The 20,768-nt window shown below is 32.5% G+C and overlaps 1 protein-coding gene across 4 annotated transcripts in view; it reads left to right on the top strand.

Annotated features, from left to right (window-relative positions):
* Window positions 1-17,642, top strand: part of LOC140444088 (uncharacterized) — a 47,854-nt gene extending 30,212 nt beyond the window's left edge. The window contains exons 1-3 of one of the 4 annotated variants that reach the window (XM_072535746.1): window positions 86-478; window positions 1,843-1,998; window positions 7,128-10,181. In XM_072535746.1, the coding sequence (XP_072391847.1) occupies window positions 175-478; window positions 1,843-1,998; window positions 7,128-8,581 (1,914 nt within the window). In that variant the 5' untranslated portion in view covers window positions 86-174 and the 3' untranslated portion in view covers window positions 8,582-10,181. Of the gene's footprint in view, window positions 1-85; window positions 479-1,842; window positions 1,999-7,127; window positions 10,182-13,857; window positions 16,457-17,370 lie in introns of those variants that run through there. The other 3 variants (XM_072535764.1, XM_072535756.1, XM_072535737.1) reach the window with 3 other exon arrangements.
* The last annotated feature ends 3,126 nt before the right edge of the window (window positions 17,643-20,768 follow it).

Below are 20,768 nucleotides of genomic sequence, written 5' to 3'. Positions count from 1 at the left end.
TATAGTCAAAATTTAACTACCAAAACCGAAACATTTTGTTCCATGGTTGATGGTTGACATTTGCGGTTATATTCTGGTTGTTTAGTTGTTATTGTTGTCCAATGTCCCTATTTATTAATTTTTTCACATTATTTTTTTTTTAATAAACATAAAATTTGTACTTCTAATAATAAAATGGAAAGAAAAGCGGAAAATGAAGATATGATAACAAATATCATGTTTGAGAAGAGTATTTTTATCAAGCGTGAATTTATAAAAAAAGAACCGGATCCAGTTTATCAAGATACTTATATTAAAGACTATGGACTTGGAGATTCTGATGTTAGTTTGGGTCATATTAAAAAAGAATTAACAGTTGAAGATATGACATTTGATCTTGATCAGAACCAAGATGATTTAGGACTCCAGTATTCTAATAGTGATGTTTATAATATAAAACTAGAGCATACTGCTAAAGGAAGTCAAAGCAGTGAACATGGTATGTATATTTACAGTGTAGAGTTGTGAAATTATATTTAAATTTTCTGTAAAATAACAATTTCTATTCTTTATTCACTTAAGCAGTAAATGACATGTAGAAATAGTTAGGATTAATGTTATGTACATAAATATAGTCAAATGACTAATAAACTGATAAACTTACATTTATTTATGCAGCTTCCCTAAAGGATCAAATGTTCTTGTGTACAAAAATAGTCAAATGACTAAAAAACTGATAAACTTACATTTATTTATTTATTTATGCAGTTATTCCCAAAATATAGATAAAAAAAAAGATTTCAAGACTACATATTCTGTATAAAACAGTATGTTTACAGTCCCAAACATCTTTGTCAAGTATTTTTTCTCTCAATGATACCAAGTAGCCTCTTGTAGCTTTGGGATAAAGTCCCATGTTTCAGCCCCATATATCAAAACTGGTGTTATTAAGGTCTTATAAAAGTTAAGCCTAGCTGTATGTTTTAGGTTTTTATTTCAAGTTTTTTGCTGTTGTCTGAAATGAATCTTCAATTTTTATGTAGTACCAAATTGTCAATTTTTATCTAATAACAAGTTGCACATGCTCAAATTAAAGGGTCCTTTAACTACTTACACCATGAAAATGTGGAAGAGAGTAATTAATACACTGGTATGTGAAGAAACCGAAATAGCCAATAATTAATATAGTTTTATGCAATGGAAATCAACCAACACATGTAATTTTCAATATAAGACAGCTGATAAAAAAATACATGTTCATGAAACATATGTCCATATGTTATTGATTGATCTTGAGAAAGTATGTGAGAAAATTTCTCAGGATGTTCTGTGGTGAGAGTTCAATAAAAAAGGAGTTCCTGATGAATATGTGAAAATTGTAAGAGAAATGATAAAGGAGTAACAACAAGTGTTATGAAAGTTTGGACAAATTACTTAATTTTTCTCAGTAGATTTTCACTTGTTTTAATGCTCCTGAAATTTTCATGATTATAATTGACAAAAAAATCAAACACTTTTGTCACTTTCAATGCTTACCGCCAAAAATAAATTTAAATTCTATAAGAGGAGTGTATCTGTTTCTATGGTGTATGAATGCCATTAACCAAAATAGGGTAATAGGTTATTTAATTTATATATTTAATTCTTACTCCTGTTTTTTGCTGCAAACTAAGGTAATTTTTGAGTTCAGTTGGGTTTATACATAAAACATATTAGTCATTTATCTATTTGAGTACATATAAAATTAATATCGAAATACATTCTGGTTTAATACCGAGTTTCATATAATGGAAATAAAGCAAAACTTTAGTCAAGCCAACTGTAGAGCAGAAATATATTCTAAGGTGAATGATGCTCTTTTAGATACCTTCAAAAATGAAATTAAAGAACAGTGCAATGGACAAAGTACACATGATACATTTCATGATTTAAACTTAAATGATTACTCATTAAAAATTGAAATAAAAGAAGATGAAAATAAACTTATGCCATATGAAGAAAAACAAACAAAAGAAAAAGGTAAGTATATGACAAGAATTCATATATGGTTCTTCTTAGACTGTCCTTTCAGTGTCCCATTTCTTTCTAACATAAGTACCATACTCCACCTACCTACCATATTTTCGGTCTCATTCACAAAATCCATCTTCTTAGTTTTTCTTACTGTTCTGTCAATATATTACCCTCCTTACTTCTTTACTTCTTTTGTTTGAATTTTTTTGTGCTTCTGTTTAGTTTCTAATAAAATTTTCTCATCTCTGTTGGCTTCTTGAAGTTCTTTGTTAATATTCTCTCTCTTCTTTCTGTGGTGGATTTTCTTTTATCTTTATGTAGTTATTTATATTCCTCCTCTGCTTGTTGAGTTCTGTGCCCCCGTTGCATCAGTAAATATGCTGTTTTTTCTTGTTGTTATAATCTGACATTCTTTGTCAAAACAGTAATTCATTCTTATTCTTCTTTGTTTAACTTCCATGTCTAGTAATTATTCAGCTGCTTTTTTCATTTATGTTTTCATGTTTTAGTCTGTTCTCTAGTTTGATGTTTATATTTTGTTAATTTTCTGTTTGTTTGTATTTTTGAGTCCTTCTACATCATTCATGTTTGGAACATATTTGACTTCTCGGTTATGCAAGACACTCAAGAAAATTAAATTTTTCTCAGAAATAAACTTCGAGTCTTGATAATTACGTTTCGTTCTGTTTACTGCTGTAAAGGCAATATGTAGAATCAATTGCAGGGATTATTGTAGAACTTCTCCCAAATAAACACGTTTTAACATGTTTTAGAAGACACACATTATTAACGCGAATAAAAAATTATTATATAAACTAGATCTAATGTATTATTTTTATTATTATAAGCAGAAATATAATATTTTATTGTTACATTGTAAAGTGACCAGCAAGGAAACATTTTCTTATGTGGCACCAATGATCGAATTCAAAATTACCTATAATTCATGATGGGCACGTGATTTCGGCTACATTTAACCCCTTACGGCGCGTGATCTGGGATGACTAATTTCATTTAATATTTACCAGAGTTATAGTATAAAAACTTGGGAGTTTAAAGGTATTAAAGTTTATGTCTATGTTTTTTTTTATTTAAACTTTATTTTTATAATTTTAACAAAATTTGCTTTTAGCTTTATAAATACATATTAGTAGGATATCCAGTTAACCATTGTCTATAATCAAAATTTTTTAACCAAGACTCAAAATTTTTGTGCTGTTTTAGTATTGAGACGAATTTTCTTTTTCGGTGGAGTATTTTCATCATCTGGTGGTTCACTCATATTTAAATCAATTAAACACGAGATGTTTGATCAACTGCAATATAATTTGATTATCTTTAGTTGAATCTTAATGCAAATATTTTCCATATTCAAGTTTACACTGTCTAGCTATGGAGATCTGGACAAAGAAGTGAGAGATCAAGTACAAAAAGCAAATAAACTGGCAGGATGCCTTAATAACAGTATATGGCGAAACAGACACATTCACACTGAGATGAAGTCAAGAATTTATAAAGCTGAGACAGCCAAAACGCAAAGGCTACTGGAAACAGCAGAGATGACGGTACTGAGAAGAATTATAGGTAATACGCTGAGAGATTGAAAGGGAAGTGAAGACAGAAGAAAATGTAACATACAATGTATAAATGAATGGACACAAAATAGAAAAAAAGAATTGAATAACCACATAAGCAGAAAAGAGGAGACCCGTGTCGTCAAAATAGCAAGAGATAAGTTACCAATCGGCAGAAAAAGTATCGGACGACTGCGCAAAAGATTGAGTTACAACCTTCCATAGAGGTATTAATCCACCAATGAACAAGCAGAATTGATTATAAAGAGGAAGAAGAAGTTCCCAATCGAGGTTTATATAGATTTTAATCCGATAATTTTAACGGGAGTGCTGATCCAACAATAACATCTTGAAGAGGCATTCACTTCGCAAACTTACACAAGCGCTAAATTTGTGTCATGATAATATCCAACGCATCTTAAAGAAGACTTTAAGTTTTCACTCCTATAAACTTTAATTAAGTCAATCTTTGAAAGAAATTTATCACTTACTGAGAAAAACTTTTTCTGAGGAGATGACAGCTTGTTTTTAGGATGAAGGTGGCTTAAATGGGATTATTTTTGGTAACGAGGCTCCTTTTCACCTTATTGGATATGTTAAAAAACACAATTCTCGCTTCTTTGGTCCTGACAATGCAAATTAACTATATCCAAACAGTTGCATTTAAGAAATGTGACCATTTGGTGCGGCATGTCTGCATCAATGATAATCTGATTTTTCTTTTTTGAAGATCCTAGAGGATGCACGGCAATTGTCAACAGTGCCATACACTGTCATGTTGCGAAATTACGAAATTAGCTACGTCCAGAATTGGTGCCAACATACGGTGCCGCCAGCAAGACGGTGCTATGCCACCACTGATCTCCAGACCTTACCCTTTTATATTTTTTTTCTACGCTTACCAACCAGCCACCACCGAAAAGTTGAAACAAAACATTCTCAACGCTGTTAACAACATTCTAGTGGATATGTGTGAGCCCTAGGCTGGGTCAGCAGAGGTAACGCTCGAGGTAAGTCTCTTTATGACTATATTATTAGAAAAGATTTGTATATCTTAAATAGAGGCACCGAACCTACCTTTATTAATGTTCGTAACCAAACAGTCATAGATATGACGCTCTCAACAGCTGAAATATCGAATAAAATTTAGAACTGCCAAGTATCGGAGGAGACCTCTATGTCTGACCACCGTTGGCTAACCTATAATATTATTCTGGAAAAAGCCTTATCAAATCGCCCGACCCTAAACGGACAAATGTAGAACTCTACAACCGACTCTTAGAAGATGCTCTGCGGAATGAAAAGGTTTCAACTCTAGGAACTAATACAGAATTGGAAAAGTAAACAATATCTATCCAAAACAAAATAAGTTATGCTTATAAAAAATCCTGTCCAATAAGGATGGTCCAGGAAAGTCGCAAAACCAACTCTTGGTGGTGCACCGAACTCGAATACCTTAGGAAGATAACAAGAACAGCTTTTAATAGAGCAAAACGCTCCAAACTCATAGAAGATTGGGATTCTTATCAATCAAATCTCAGAGAGTTTAAGAAAGTCTGCAGACAAAGACAAAGAGCTGCTTGGAGAACCTTCTGAACAGTTCAACGTCAGGAATGTTCCCCTGGCGCTAAGCGAATGGATATTCAGTATGCTCTCTAATAGATTGATAAGCATAAATGTAGAAGACGTTTCTGTTAAAGGCATGGTTACGAGGGAGGGGTCACCACTCCTCTGGAACATAGTTCTAGACACCCTGGTTGACCAACTCAGCAGCAACGGGTTCTACACAATAGTCTATGCAGACGATATTGTTGTCCTGCAAAGCGGTAAGTTTGAGAACACGTTATGTGAGAGATTACAAGTTGCTCTCCGACTAATAGAAACATGGTTCAAGGAACACTCACTATCTATAAATCCTAAGAAGACAAAGATGGTCCTCTTTACCAGAAAAAGAAGAATCACGGGCTTGATATCTTCAAGGATTCTAAACTACAGTCTAAATTTTTCTGACGAGGTGAAGCACCTTGGTATTACCCTTGACAGGAAGTTAACATGGAACTCATACTTAGATGGTAGAGCTAAAAGAGCATATATTGCCTATGAGCAATGTCGACGAACAATCGGACGCACCTGGGGCCTTTCGCCCAGGGTGATCGTCTGGGTCTACACTGCTGTCATCAGGCCAATGCTAACTTACGGAGCTATTGCTTGGGTACCAAAAGTGCTACAGGCAACAGCGATTAACAAACTAAATCATATTCATTGGATGGCTTGCATAAATATAACAGGTGCCATGAAAACAACACTAACTGTTGCAATGCAGTTGATCATTGGCATCACGTCTCTAGACAAAGAGGTGTGGCGCTGGTGACAATGACGCGACTGCGCTCAGCTAGTGTAAACCTTAATGTAGGAATGGGAGAATTGAGAACTCATTTCTGGTGGGGACCTGCTACACAACAGACTGCGACTCAATCGAACCAAAGTTTGTCTTTGACAAACCCTACAAAATCGAAACAAGACAGTATAGGGAGAAAAACGTGGCAAATGCCTATTGCATCCAAAATGGAAGAAGGCTCAGGATGCGGGATATACTCCAGATCACTGAACCTAAGAATAAAGCGGGGTATGGGCAAAAATGCCAGCGTAGTTCAGACAGAACTGGCTGGTATCTCCATAGCCGCAAAAGAGATAACCCAAAAAGGTATAGCAGGGAAAACTATAATAATCTGCACAGATAGCAGACAAGCACTACTATCCTTGAATAGACCACTTGTCACATCAGGGTTAGTAATGGAGTTTCACGAGTCACTAACTCAAACTTCGGATGGTAATACCATCATCCTGAGGTGGCTTAAAAGACACGATAAGAATAAAGGCAATAAAGGAAATAAAGGCCTAAGACTCTTAGGACCTGGGGATCTTTTTGGTTGGTCAACTACAACAATCGCAGAAATTGTCAAATGTTACTCCAATACGCAAACCGTAAAAAGATGGGAAAAAGGGCAGGGATGTAGACTTGTCCGGGTAACACTAAGTAACCTTGAAAAGTCAGCATCAAAGAAGTAGTTGGGAATGACCATGAAAAACCTACAATTGACAGTTGGTTTTTTAACTGGTCATTGTCATCTAAGCAAGCAAACACCTCCACACACTGGGGATAGTAGACGCACCTCTATGTAGGAAGTGTGAACGAGAAGACGAAACTGTTCTATGTGAATGCCCAGAGTTATTGTTAATACGAGAGTACGTGTTCGGCAAGTCCTGGCCCTCATAAGGGTTAACAGGTTCTGCACCTAGTTTTATTGAATTAAAAACTAAAACACACTCTGTAGATATATTTATTAAACATACTTTCAAAATTATTCTTCTCTAATAAATTGCTATGGTTGGGATTTATACCAATTTCTGATTTATATTATTTATTTATGAGACTTAAGATTCGATAAGTGTATCATGTAAATACTAAACTAAACTTTCCAATAGGCACTGATATTTGAAAATTTTCTGATATGTAATTTATGCGTTAAGCTTTTTTATATACTTTGGTTTTTATTTTAGACTTTCTCCAAGAGAAGGACACTTTGGAAATTATAAAAACAATTGACAAACAATTGACATCTAGTAAAGAACAACGTACGAGTCAACCTGCTGAAGAAAAAACATTAAAATGTGAAATTTGTGATAAGCAGTTTGACAGAAAATATAATTTAAATCTACACATGAAAATCCATACTGGGGAAAAACCTTACAAGTGTGACATTTGTTTTAAGCAATTTTCTCAGAAAAGTAATTTGAAAATTCATTCGAGAATGCACACTGGACAAGAGTCTTACACCTGTGAAATTTGTTATAAGCAATTTAATGCAGCAGGAAGTTTGAAGATTCATTTAAGACTACATACTGGAGAAAAGCCGTACAAGTGTGAAATTTGTTTTAAGCAGTTTACTCGGTTAGATAATTTAAAACACCATATGCGAATACACAATGGAGAAACAACTTACAAGTGTGAAATATGCTTTAAGCAGTTTTCTCGATTATATACTATGAAACAACATATGAGAATACACACAGGAGAAATAACTTACCAGTGTGAAATCTGTTTTAAGCAATTTAGTCGAGATGAAAATTTAAAAAAGCATTTAAGGATACACACTGGAGAAAAGCCGTACAAGTGTGAAATTTGTTTTAAGCAGTTTTCTCGACTAGATAATATAAAAGAACATATGTCAGTACACAATAAAAAAAAGACTTACAAGTGTGAAGTTTGTTTTAAGCAGTTTTCTCGACTATATAGTATGAAACAACACATGGGAATACATACTGGAGAAAAAACTTATCAATGTGAAATCTGTTTTAAGCAATTTAGTACAGCAGGAAGTTTAAAAGTTCATTTAAGATTACATACTGGAGAAAAGCCGTACAAGTGTGAAATTTGTTTTAGGCAGTTTCCTCAGGCAAGTAATTTGAAACAACATGTTATGTTTCACACTGAAGAAAAAACTTATAAGTGTGAAATTTGTTTTAAGCAGTTTTCTCGAGAAGAAAATATGAAACAACACATGAGGAGAGTACACACCGGAGAAAAAGCTTACAAGTGTGAAATTTGTTTTAAGCAATTTAGTGAAGCAAAAACTTTGAAAACTCATTCGAGAATACACACTGGCGAAAAACCTTACAAGTGTGAGATTTGTTTTAAGAAGTTTAGACAAGTAGGTCCTTTGAAAACACATATGACAACACACACCGGAGAAAAAACTTACAAGTGTGAAATCTGTTTGAAGCAATTTAGTACAGCAGGGAATTTAAAAGTCCATTTAAGACTGCACACTGGAGAAAAACCGTACAAGTGTGAAATTTGTTTTAAGCAATTTGCTCAGGCAAGTAATTTGAAACAACATGTTATATTTCACACTGGAGAAAAAACCCACAAGTGTGAAATTTGTTTTAAATCGTTTAGTGCAGCACATCATTTAAAATATCATATAAGAACGCACACTGGAGAAAAAGTTTAGAAGTGTGAAATTTGTTTGAATCAGTTTTCTCAGGCAGATGCTTTGAAAGCCAATTGGAGAGTGCATACTGGATAAATCCTTAAAAGGCCCGAAGATGATACAATCTGTCATCTAACTTCGTACCTAAAAAGCATAAAACTAAAAAATCCAAGAAAGACATACCCGATTAGTCTAAATTAAGTGCCTCCTTTGTTCGTACAATCAAAAATCTTTATCAAGACAAGAAAATCCAAACTTATTCTCTTTGCCGGTTGAAAATTTTCTTGCATTTCTGGAAAAATCATTCGGCAGTAATAACCCTTCACAAGAAGCACAGCAATTCACTCAAAATATTCAGTCACTGCTCGACGACATGTTTAAAATATACCACTTACTAGAAGATAGAGCAATCAAGAATATATGTAGGGTCGGCAGACTAAAGTACATAAGTTGAAAACTGTAAATTTTCAGAAATTGAATAAAAGTATAAAAAAATAATTCAATATTTCTTAAAATCGTTTATTGCATTTTATAAGAGTGTGGATAAATTTATGAAAAACATTTGATATAAATGTTAGTAGAGAAATTAAGTTATCTTTTTTTTCTTTTGATATAGGCAATAGTGATATAACTGGGATGTTATTAGATATAAAGGATGCCCTCCGTCTTAAATATATCTTGTGAAATTCTGATTCCATTTGGAAGATGTCTGTTGGCTTTTGAAGAAAGATCCACCTTTTGTCCAACAATTTAAACTGCTTTTCATCTACATCTTTATTTCGTAATACCAAAGAACCTTTCAGTACCGATACAAAGTCCAAAAAGTCAGTATTCTGCATTTCCACAACTTGAAATTTGTTACTGCTCGACCTAATAAGTTGAATCCAGTCATGAGGATGATATATTTGGATTTCTGTTTTCTTTTTCTTCTTTTTTATTATCTCATGATCTGTGTCAACTTATCCGGGAACCATAATTTTATGGTTGATTCTCTCGAACTGTAATTTATGTACAGCCCACGTAAACATAGAACTGACGTGAGAATTTCTATTCTGACCTTCACAGGTATCAGAATAAAATATTACGCTTCTTGTGTTATTAGGTAGGTTTGTTTGAAGATGTTTAAAGAGACAAGTTGTAAATCAAATGTATACACTTGTAAGGTACTATCATTTTGATATATCGGTGTGTCATTTTTTTTTCGATTCGTAAGCTTGATCTGCTATCATTTTATGATTATCATGTTGCGAAGTTATTTCAGTTTTGGTTTGCTCATATTGACAAAGTTGAATCTGCATTTTAAACTTACCACAAGTATAGCATATATACGGAAAAGACAAAATATGGATTATTATTTCCTTTTGTCATCGGATGTTTTATTTTTAGGTAGTCGTTCCACGCATATTCATTAATATTTGTACCACCTATAAAACTGTAGTATTTAGTTATAGATTATTATTTAAAGCTTATAGATTAACTGTAGCAATTAGTAATATGTCCTTATTTTAATGATTGTATACAATTTGTGTCAATGGCCATTGCAGCCGAGACACATTAATTTAAATAAAAAAACTGATCAAAATTTGTATTATAAAAACAATAAATACATTTGACCAATAAACACATTTCATTGGATACCTCAAAACTTTGCCAAAACCTGTAAATTACTAAACTCTCTTAAAAAAAAAACAAAAAATTTGCATCAATAACTATAGCTATATTCTGATAACTCATTCAACGCATGGTTCCATTAAGACAGTGTTACGCCACACACTGCGAACACTTGAAAAACGCTCTGACAAAAATATTTCCGGACACACTAATTTCACAGGTGATATTAGTTTTGCGCTAACATCTCCAGATCTTACCCCTTTAGATTTTTTCTATGGGATATATTTAAAGAACATCGTCTACGCTACTAACCCACCAGCTACCACCAAAGAGCTGAAGTAAAACATTGGCAACGCTATTAACAATATTCCAGTTGCGATTTTGATTGCTAGAGTGCTATGAGCGAAGTGGTCAACATCTGACTGACATATTATCACGTTAAGCCTCAAAGCATAAACGCGCTCCTTTTGTCTCGGACCAAAAAATTGTTTTTCTATAGTTTCCGTCAAGATTAAGAAATTTTGCCTGACGCTGGTGGGATCACCCTACCGATTTAGTATTATAATAACAAACAACAGACCTTCCAGGAGCGGATTCGCTAAAATTAACAAAAAAGTTCAAGTGCATATAATATTTTAATAGGGTTGGAATAATAAATATAAAATTAAATATCATATCATTTAATACGTAGTTATAGGCACAGATCAGTTATTAGTGGTCTGTGGTTATATGTATGTTATTATGTACAATGAAATAAGAGCAATGAACAAATTAAAGAAATTAAGCAAAATAATGTTAATACAGTAAAACCTCCCTTAACCGAAACGGCTGACAGTTTCAATAATTTCGTCAATAAAAAGTAAATGTTTGTCGCAAAACGTAAACGATTCCGTTAATTTCACTCACCAATTGATGTCTATGTGTGTTGGGAAATCACAAAAACCAAGAGCTCTAAAATATATTTCCGAAAAGGCATTTTAAGGTACAGAAGCCAAAAAAGTTCATGGATGTCGACTTGTCGACCACTTTATTTTTAGAATGGTTTGAAAATGAATTCGTCTCAAGTGTAAAATCCTTTTTAAAATCAAAAAACCTTCTCATCAAAGCATTGTTGCTTGTTGACAATACGCCCTCACCCTCAAAATATACAAAATGGTGACAATTGTCAGATTTTTGCCACCGAATATCACAAGCTTAATCCAGCCGTTAGACCAGGGAGTCATAGAGACATTCAAGAGACATTATAGAGAAGCATTCTTAAGACATCTGTTATTACAGGAGACGAATGAATCCAAAAGTGTTCCCGAAATTCTCAAATCTTTAACAATAAAACATTTTTATTGGTGAGCTGAGTCGTGGGCCAAGATCAAATCTTCAACTTTGGACAAATGCTGGAACAAACTTTTTGATAAGATTCTGATTGACGATCCTGAAGAAGAAAATGGTAAGAAAACGACAGAAGAAATTAAACCTTTCATTAAAAATTTGCCGGGACATGACGAAATTAACTAAGAAGAGATACGTGACTGGTTAGCAGCTGATGACTCAGAACGTGAATTCATCGACCAGGATATCATTGATATGGTTCTTTATCAAGACAACCTGAGCATATCAGATGACGACCCAAGAGGCAACAGGCAGCACAAGACCGTCGACGAGATTTTCAATGCTTTAGAGGAAAGAATTTTATACAGTAGGCCTAATTAGTTAGGGACACGACTAGATTCTTAATTTTTGTTGTCATTACATAAAGTTTTGTCCTTTTCAGATTGCTTTACGTTTCGTCGAACAATCGAATGAGGCAAACTCATGACGTTCTGCAAATTAACGATGAAGGGAGAGAGAAACATCGTTGTCAAACGAAAACGCAAAAAAATAGCAGATTTCTTTAAAAAAGCATGTTAAACTTGTTCATTTTCCTTAATTTTATTACTTTATTTTGGATTTACTTATTAGAAAACATTACGAAATCAACTCATAGTATTTTTTAATACCGATACTTTGATCAAGAATATTATAAAAAACAATGTTATTTTTAACCGAAATTCTTGTTATCCGAAACGGCCTCCCCCCCCCCCCCCCAATTATTTCGGTTAACGGAGGTTTTACTGTAACAGTAAAAGATTAAAAGAGTGGTAGCAAAAATCAGAATTAAAAAAGATAACATAATAAAATTAGAAACAATAACATAGAAAAAAATCAAATTTGAAGTTTAGATGGAAAAAAATAATTACAAATTACAACTCTATGTCACTATCGGTGTCATCTTCAGTAGAATCGTCATCATCTAATGTTATAATTATTGATTTAATCTATGAGGTTAATGTTCTGTAATGATCTTCCGTTTTTATAACATGTGAAACACAATTTTGCCACAGTGTTGGGGAAATCTTTTTTATTTCTTCTACAACATGTGATACCGATTGGCTACTAAATTTGGGTCAGCAGTTGTTTCGCCGTAAACTTCAATAGGGTTGAAAACACAGTAATAAGGATGTAATCGCAATATAATAGGACCATCACGTTTGGCTAATTCTTCTATAACAAACTGTTTCTCAAATACTTTTGTTTGAAGAACTTTCAACATTTTTTTTGTATATGTTTCTTTAAAGTACAAATCATTTTCACACAAAAAATCCGATATTTGTTTTTTCGTCGAGCCTACACTGGGCATTTTTCTAATTTGTTCGCTGTGATACGTCGCGTTATCCATTACAATGACACTTTTTGGAGGCCAATTTGGCAACACTTTCTTTTCAAACCATTCCTTAAACAAGTTACTCGTCATATTTTTATGGTAATCAAGCTTTGAATCTTTAATGTTTTTTGCCGATAGTAAAAAACTTTCTCCTACAAGCCAGCCATTTTTGGATCCAATGTTCAGAATAATTATTCGCTGACCTCTATTAATTGGATAAATGGGTGCACACTTAATAGAGTCGTCTGTCCAACTTTTTTGACAACTTAACATATTTGCAAAGCACATGCGCATTGACAACTACCGTATTAGTCAAAAGTTCGATACACAAACCATACATACTCAGAGTATGTATGGTTTGTGGTTCGATACCGACTTTCTGGTACCACTTGATACTTCTACGAATGGGAGAACTATATGCCGCTTTTTGGTCCGAAACATCAATAAAGGCTATTGCTGCATTGTATTCGACAACAGTCGACAGCTTAATAACAGTTCCACGTTTAACCTCTACTTCAATCATTGAAGGAGAATCCTTAGTGGTTAGAAAGAGAACGTCTGTCTTATCTTTCCACTTGCTAACAATAACTTTTGTTAAAAAAGATTTAATTTCTGCTCGTTTTAGCATGACATTTACGACAGATTTTGGATCTAGAAAATACTTGAATAGAAAAGATATTAGTGATAAATATGTTTACAGTTCTGAGCCATACGATGCGTCATCATGTATCGTAACAATATAATTATTATATACTTTTTATAAAGGATTTTAAATAAATTTTTTGTGATACATGGTATACAGCCAGCTACAGGAACTTAGTTTCATTGTGGATTATAATACGATATTTCTATTAAGATTTAAGATTAGTACGAGTATCTCATCTACATTTCTAAATTAAATAAACCACTCAATATGCAATGAGATGTGAAAATTTGTTTTATAATTTATGCATTTAAACGTTTTTATATATTTTGGTTTTTATTTTAGAATTTCCCCAAGAGAAGGACACTTTGGAAATTATGAGAACAGAAGTACGTTCATCTAATAAGCAACAACGTACAAGTCAACCTGCAAAAGAAAAAACATTAAAATGTGAAATTTGTGGTAAGCAGTTTGGCAGAAAACCTAATTTAAAACTACACATGAAAGTTCACACCGGGGAAAAACCTTACAAGTGTGATATTTGTTTGAATCAGTTCTCTCGGGAAAATAATTTAAAGATTCATTCGAGAGTGCATACTGGTGAAAAACCGTACAAATGTGAAATTTGTTTTAGGCAGTTTTCTCGGGTAGATAATATGAAACAACATATGAGATTACACACCGGAGAAAAAACTTACAAGTGTGAAATTTGTTTTAAGGCGTTTAGCGAGGCACATCATTTGAAATTTCATATAAGATCACACACTGGAGAAAAACCTTACAAGTGTGAAATTTGTTTTAAGAAGTTTTCTCAGAAAAGCCATTTGAAAACACATATTAAATTACATACAGGACAAAAACCTTACGAGTGTCAAATTTGTTTTAAGCAATTTACTACAGGAAGTAATTTGAACAAACATTTGAGAGTGCACACCGGAGAAAAACCTTATACATGTGAAATTTGTTTTAAGCACTTTTCTCAAAGAAGTAGCTTAAAAACACATTTGAGGGAGCACAAATGAGTAAATCTTACACATGTGAAACTTGTAAACACTTTTTTCAGACAAGTAGTTTGACCCAACATATGAAGAAATTTCACACTGGAGAATAGCCGTAAAAGTGTGAAATTTGTTTTAAGCAATTTAGTTCAGCAACTTTTTTAATAAATTAGACACATGAGATTGCACACTAGAGAAAAAGCGGTATGAAGTTTGCCATTGGCGTCCACAGGGTGGGGCAGGGATGGCAGCTGCCCCCCCCCTAGAGAGGACGAGGCCCAACCACTCTGTTTCTACATTCTAGCTGGGACGAAAAAACAGAAAAGTCTTATGTTCAATTATCTCATGTATCGTCTTTTCAGGCACTCATGATTTACTTCTATGTGGGAAAGAATCGAGTGGGGATGTTTTCAAAGACTAGTGTAATTTTCGAATTGATGCCGGAGACAAAATTTTGTAGGAGCATTTTGAACATGGCGCTAAGAATGCCTCATACAAGTCAGCGAGGATACAAAATGAAATAATTGACATCTGCGGCCACGTAAGTAGAAGAGAAATTTTTGAAGTCAAAAAAGCAAACTACTACGCAATATTAGTTGAAGAAACCGCTGACATTTCAGGCCAAGAGCAGTTGTCAATTGGTTTGAGATATTTTGATGAAGAAGCAGAAGAAATTCGTGAAGAATTTACAGGGTTTGTTCAGCTCGATGCTCTGAATGCACCAAGCATTGCAAAAGCAATTGATGAGTTCCTGACAAATTATGAAGTTAATCCACTCAAATGTGTCGGCCTGGGGTTTGATGGTTGCTCCACTATGTCGGTAAAGAAAGGCTGAGTTCAATCAATTTTAAGGAAAAAATACAGCACATATTTTTTTTCCATGCGTCACACAGATTAAATTTACTTTTACTACTAAAAAACTTTAAATCGTTTAAATGAAGTGCGAAATACATTATTAAGAAGAAATATGATAGGAAATATCCCTAGCCTCTGCGAAACACGGTGGTCCGAGAAATACAAGGTAATTAGGGTTTTCGAAAAAAAATCATTGAAATTGTACAGGTCTTGCAAACCCTATATGTTGAAGGAAATTTGGCCACTAGAAAAACATCTTATCAGTTGCATTCTGCGGCATGCAAGTCAGGATTTATCGTCGCTGTCATTTTGTTTGCAAAATATTCTGAATACCTAGAGCCTATAGTCAACCGCCTACAATCTACGAAAACTAATGTTTTGAAGGTAGCGGAACGTGTTCGTCAAATCAAGGATATTTTTAAAAAACACAGACAGAATGCAGAGAACGTAACAAACTCTTTATTGCATGAAGCCAATAAGATAGCCGAAGAATGCGGTTTTTAATTATCTACCCATAGTAATAAGAAAGACAATCGTTTATTTTGTTGTATTACCATATGGAGATCGTTAACTTTGCACCAGATAATTTAAAATATTTAACGTAATACAGGTTTATGAGTGAAGATAAGGATTATAATAAATTATTATATAAATCCACAAGGAAAATAAATTCCTGCAGCTGGTTGTATACCTTGTATCACAAAAAGAGGTTTAAATCTTTGTATGTAGGTATATTTAAAAAAAAAACCCTTAAAAGGGCTACATCAAAAAAACAAACGTTTTCGGAATAATAATTCCATCATCAGGTTAAAAGCAGGTTAACATGCCTGAGCCACCAAAATATTAGGATAAAACCCTTTACAAAAATTGAAGTTACCAAAAAATGTACATGTTATTAAAAATGAATGATGTTTAATATTTTATTAGATTTAACTTCAGGCAACATATAACCATGTCTAACGTGAGTACCAGCGTCCGGAGGGTAAACCTCTTCACACGGACTTCAGCTGGTAACTTGTAAGATTACATTTTATAACAAAAAACAAAATGAATTTCATAATGTTATTCGAAATAAATATAACAAATGAATACTGTTTAGTGGACAATAAATCAATAATTCAAAAAGTTGTTAGCTTCTATGACATCCCCTAATCCCTAATCCTGGTTTATTTCGACCTATGTATAAAAGTTTTAAATCTTTTGTGTACGTCTTGCATGTTAGGAAAAACTAATAAAAATAGAAAATTAAACTAAAATTATGATTACTATTACAGAATACTCCCTCTATAACGAACACGGTTATTACGAGTTTTCGCTTATAACGAGATACATTAGATGTCCCGTGAAATTTCTATTGAACTATAACCGTCTATAGCGAGGCAAATTTGGTTATAACGAGAGAAAATAAGATCCAAAAACGTGTTTTTACGTTTTTAGTCCGGTCGTGGATATAAATAAATACCTTTTCAAACAGCCCCTCAATAAACTTAACTGCAGCCCGCAATAAACTTGAATGAATAAATACAACTGTTTCACATCTTTAGAAAATATATGATAGAATGATACTGGACCATTTAAAGCAGTTAAAAATAACAGAGTTCTTAAAATTGCAGAAGCAATAGTTTATATTATCCTTGAAAATACGATTTATACATTATGTAGTTGGAAAAAAATATAAGTACAGCTTTTTTGTTTTAACGTATATCATTGATAATAAAAATAAACAACTCTTTTATGTTTTAATATATTTCATTGACAATAAAAGTAAATAACTTTTTTTCAAAAACGCCATTCAAACAATATTTATTAGCATCTTATATTGCTCCGAATGGCTTCACTATAGGAAGTTTTTCGTTTAGAAAACTACAGATTCATATGTATGCACAGTATTATGATTGTCTGATATAACGAGGTAATTAGTCTGTCATTTCAGTTCTCGTTATAGAGGGAGTCTACTGTATTTGGAATTTAATTATGTAGTTTTATATTGTTCTTATTGGCCTAGGTGATAACCCACTGGAACACGTGTTTGGTGCTCAACAGATTTCACGGTTGTTATCGTTGCGGTCACTCCTTTAACAAGTAGAATTCCCTACTTTAAGTGAAAGTGTATACTAAACCCATAAAATTTTTCCTGTATATTTAAATTGTTACAATTTAACATATTGTAGTAAATATTGTTCTGAAGCTATTTTCTTGTGGCATTTTAAATTAATTTATATTAATTTACTAATGTTTGTATTTTGAGAACGATTTCCGAAGTGGAAATTGAAACGTCAATAAACGTATTTTAACCTTTAATTGTGGCTTATTCCCATTTAAATATAAATTGTAGTAAATATGTGTATTGTTCGCGTTGTTTATTTTATTTAATACAGTTTTATTATTTTGTTAGTTCTATTTAGTTAATTAGTTCTATTTTGAATTTTATTATTATGGATATTCAAAGTTTTCCATTTGTTCCATCAGCTATAGCGTTGGTAAGTTTTTCTGACATAAATATGATAATAGTTATTTAACCAACAAGTGTATTAATAAGGGCGATTAACAATTGAGATATTTTAACGCGTGAGCGAAGCGAGCGCGTTAATGTTCGAGATTGTTTTAAATCACGAGTTCGTTACAAAACTTTTCCGTCGACCGTACTTTTCAGAAATAAAGATATCTTAGATTAAATATTTACTTACTTAACGATAAACAACAATGTATTCAGCTTTCATTGACTTTATTCAAAGTTTCCTTAGTGGTAGTTTTATTATAGTAAACATTAATATTCGAAATGGTGCAATTACTGAAATTAAAGGAAGATATTGATAAATGATTATCTGCTGTATAGCATTTTGAGAAATTTATATTTAGGTCTTCTTGGACCTCTGTAAATTCTGTGAAAGAAGAAGTTAAATTTTGGTGGAGTTAAATTAAACTCTTCGTCAATATCCATCCTTTGATTTTTCAAATACACAGAATTTTAAACAATAAAGTAAATAATGACATACAATGACAGATAGTACTAACAGCGGCTACTTCATTTTAAATTAATTTTTTAGTAGGAATATAAATATGTATCTTTGGTTGCCTACACCACAGGTCACTGCCAATCACAGCGCGTTTAATTAATTTATGCAAGCAATGTATGTTGTGTTGCCTATAATAAAATCGTTCATTAATAGAAAATCATTCATTAATAGCTGTCATTAATCAATGATTTTGAGGGTGTTAAAATTGATTATAAATGGACGGTCGGCGGACAATGTTCATTAAAAGTTAATATTATTAGATAAGTAACGATGCTATTAAATTTCAACGTAATCAAACTGCACAGAGGTTCATTCAAAATACCTACCATTATGTTACAAATGATCTTAATAACAAAAACATGATACTATAACAAACAAGATATGCTCACTTGTGCTAATTTTAATCGACTTTGGGCATGACGTCATAGCGAGACAAAGCCAGAGGACTTGTATGTATCATATTTTAACACGTTGCCTGCCGTAGAGGATTTTGTAATACTTTCCGTTCACGCCAGAGTGACCGAGCAGGCACCACAGTTACATTAAAATTTTCGGTCAATAGACCTCGCTGGCACGCAGGGCAATTTATTTTGGCCACATAAACCGAGACGGCAGGCAATGTGTTAACGATGCACCATATGGCAACGTTGTTCCATTACTGTAGTGAACAACTTCGAAACTTACAACTGTTAACGGTACGTATACCTCGATGCCATATCTTGCACTAAGAAGTCATAACTAGTTACTTTCTGTGAAAACGTGGTTTGAAAATTAATAAGTAATTTGTAAAATTAATTAAAGAAATATATGAATCTACGATTTGATTGTGCGTATTAAAAACAAAATAAATATTGCTACAAAACATAAATTAAATATAAAAGGCCGGTAAAATGTAAAGAATTTGACCATAAAAGAAAAGCGGGTCATACTTAAGTCTTTATGAATATCATTTAGACATTTATTTTACAATCTTTGTGATTTTTGTCTTACGGATATTGTAATTATCTTATTATTTTTATTTAGAATTCGTATTTTAAAATACATTTTACATCTAAAAAAAGTAATTTTACATAATCGCTAACTTACATATTTTGCAGCTTCTATTAAGTTTTTTAAATAATTTTTTGTTATTTTTAATGTGTCGCCATTATAACTACGAAAAATATGTTCCAGTTCCCTACATATACTACATACATCCAAAGTAACTTTTTTTAAAGACCTATCAAAAATAAAGTATTACTTCAAGATCTATTAAAATGGGTATTAGTATATATTATTATCTATAGAAACATTTCCTCTAAAGTGTGTCTAAAACCAAAATACTTACATGTTTTTTTAATACATTTCTTTTTTCCATTCTTCTTTTGCGTCTATTTTCAGGCGATGTTTTAGCGCTTGGGGATTTTATTAAATGAAGAGAAGGTATGGCATCATTTATTAATTTCCACTGTTTGTCAGGCAATCACAATAGTTTTCCTTTTAAACAATAATCAGCTTCTGTAAAATGTTTTGAGCATATTCTCGCGATTTGTACATTAAATTTGTCTCACTGAAAACACTTGGAGACCCATACTTTACGCATTTGTTTGTCTCTAGGAAACACAAAAAAAAACGACACATCGAAAAAGTTTTACTTTTTTATTATTATCGTTCAAACAACCCACCAATGCACAATACATTATAATTAGTCTTCTTTATAAAATAGCTACAGGTAGTCGAGAGGAAGTTGCGTACGATAAACAAATTAAGTGATATTAACACAGTAAATTGAATGTTTTCATCACCACAAAATTTATATAACAATATAATATACAAAGTCTTTACTACATCAATGAATAAATAAAAATACCATTCACTACGTTTTGAAATACACAGGATAGCAAACTCGATTAACATAGCAACATAATTAACATGAACACTTATGACCATTTAACTTGCCGTCAATAAAGTTGTCTCGGGCTTACGTCACAGGTGTGCGAGAGAGATGCAAGAACATGCACGTTGACTTATCTTTATTTAGCTTGTGTTTATTGAGAATATAATAATTTTCAATAAACGTTTAATATTTTCCAGTTAATTTATAATTTTTTAAAAGTGATGATTAGTACACAGCTTCTTTTTCAAGAATGAAATGCCCACTTTAAGTAAAATTAATAACTGCCCAGATCTTCCAAAATATGTGTCGTTAATTATTATCTATATAAATTCTTGAAGCAAATCAATTTTAAATAAGTAAGTATGGGTTAGCCACAATTATATAGTAAAATGATCTAAGACATTTTAGAGGTTTCATTTTTATAATCGGTATATTATTATTACTACAAAATAGTTTTTATAGTTTATTCGTCTTCCGGGTTTGGACCGTGTCATTTGTGAGTGACCCAAA

The sequence above is a fragment of the Diabrotica undecimpunctata genome, chromosome 1 (assembly GCF_040954645.1).
Source record: "Diabrotica undecimpunctata isolate CICGRU chromosome 1, icDiaUnde3, whole genome shotgun sequence".
NCBI lineage: Eukaryota > Metazoa > Arthropoda > Insecta > Coleoptera > Chrysomelidae > Diabrotica > Diabrotica undecimpunctata.
The sequence above is the reverse complement of the archived record's forward strand: the minus strand, read 5'-3'. Positions and strand labels throughout refer to the sequence as shown.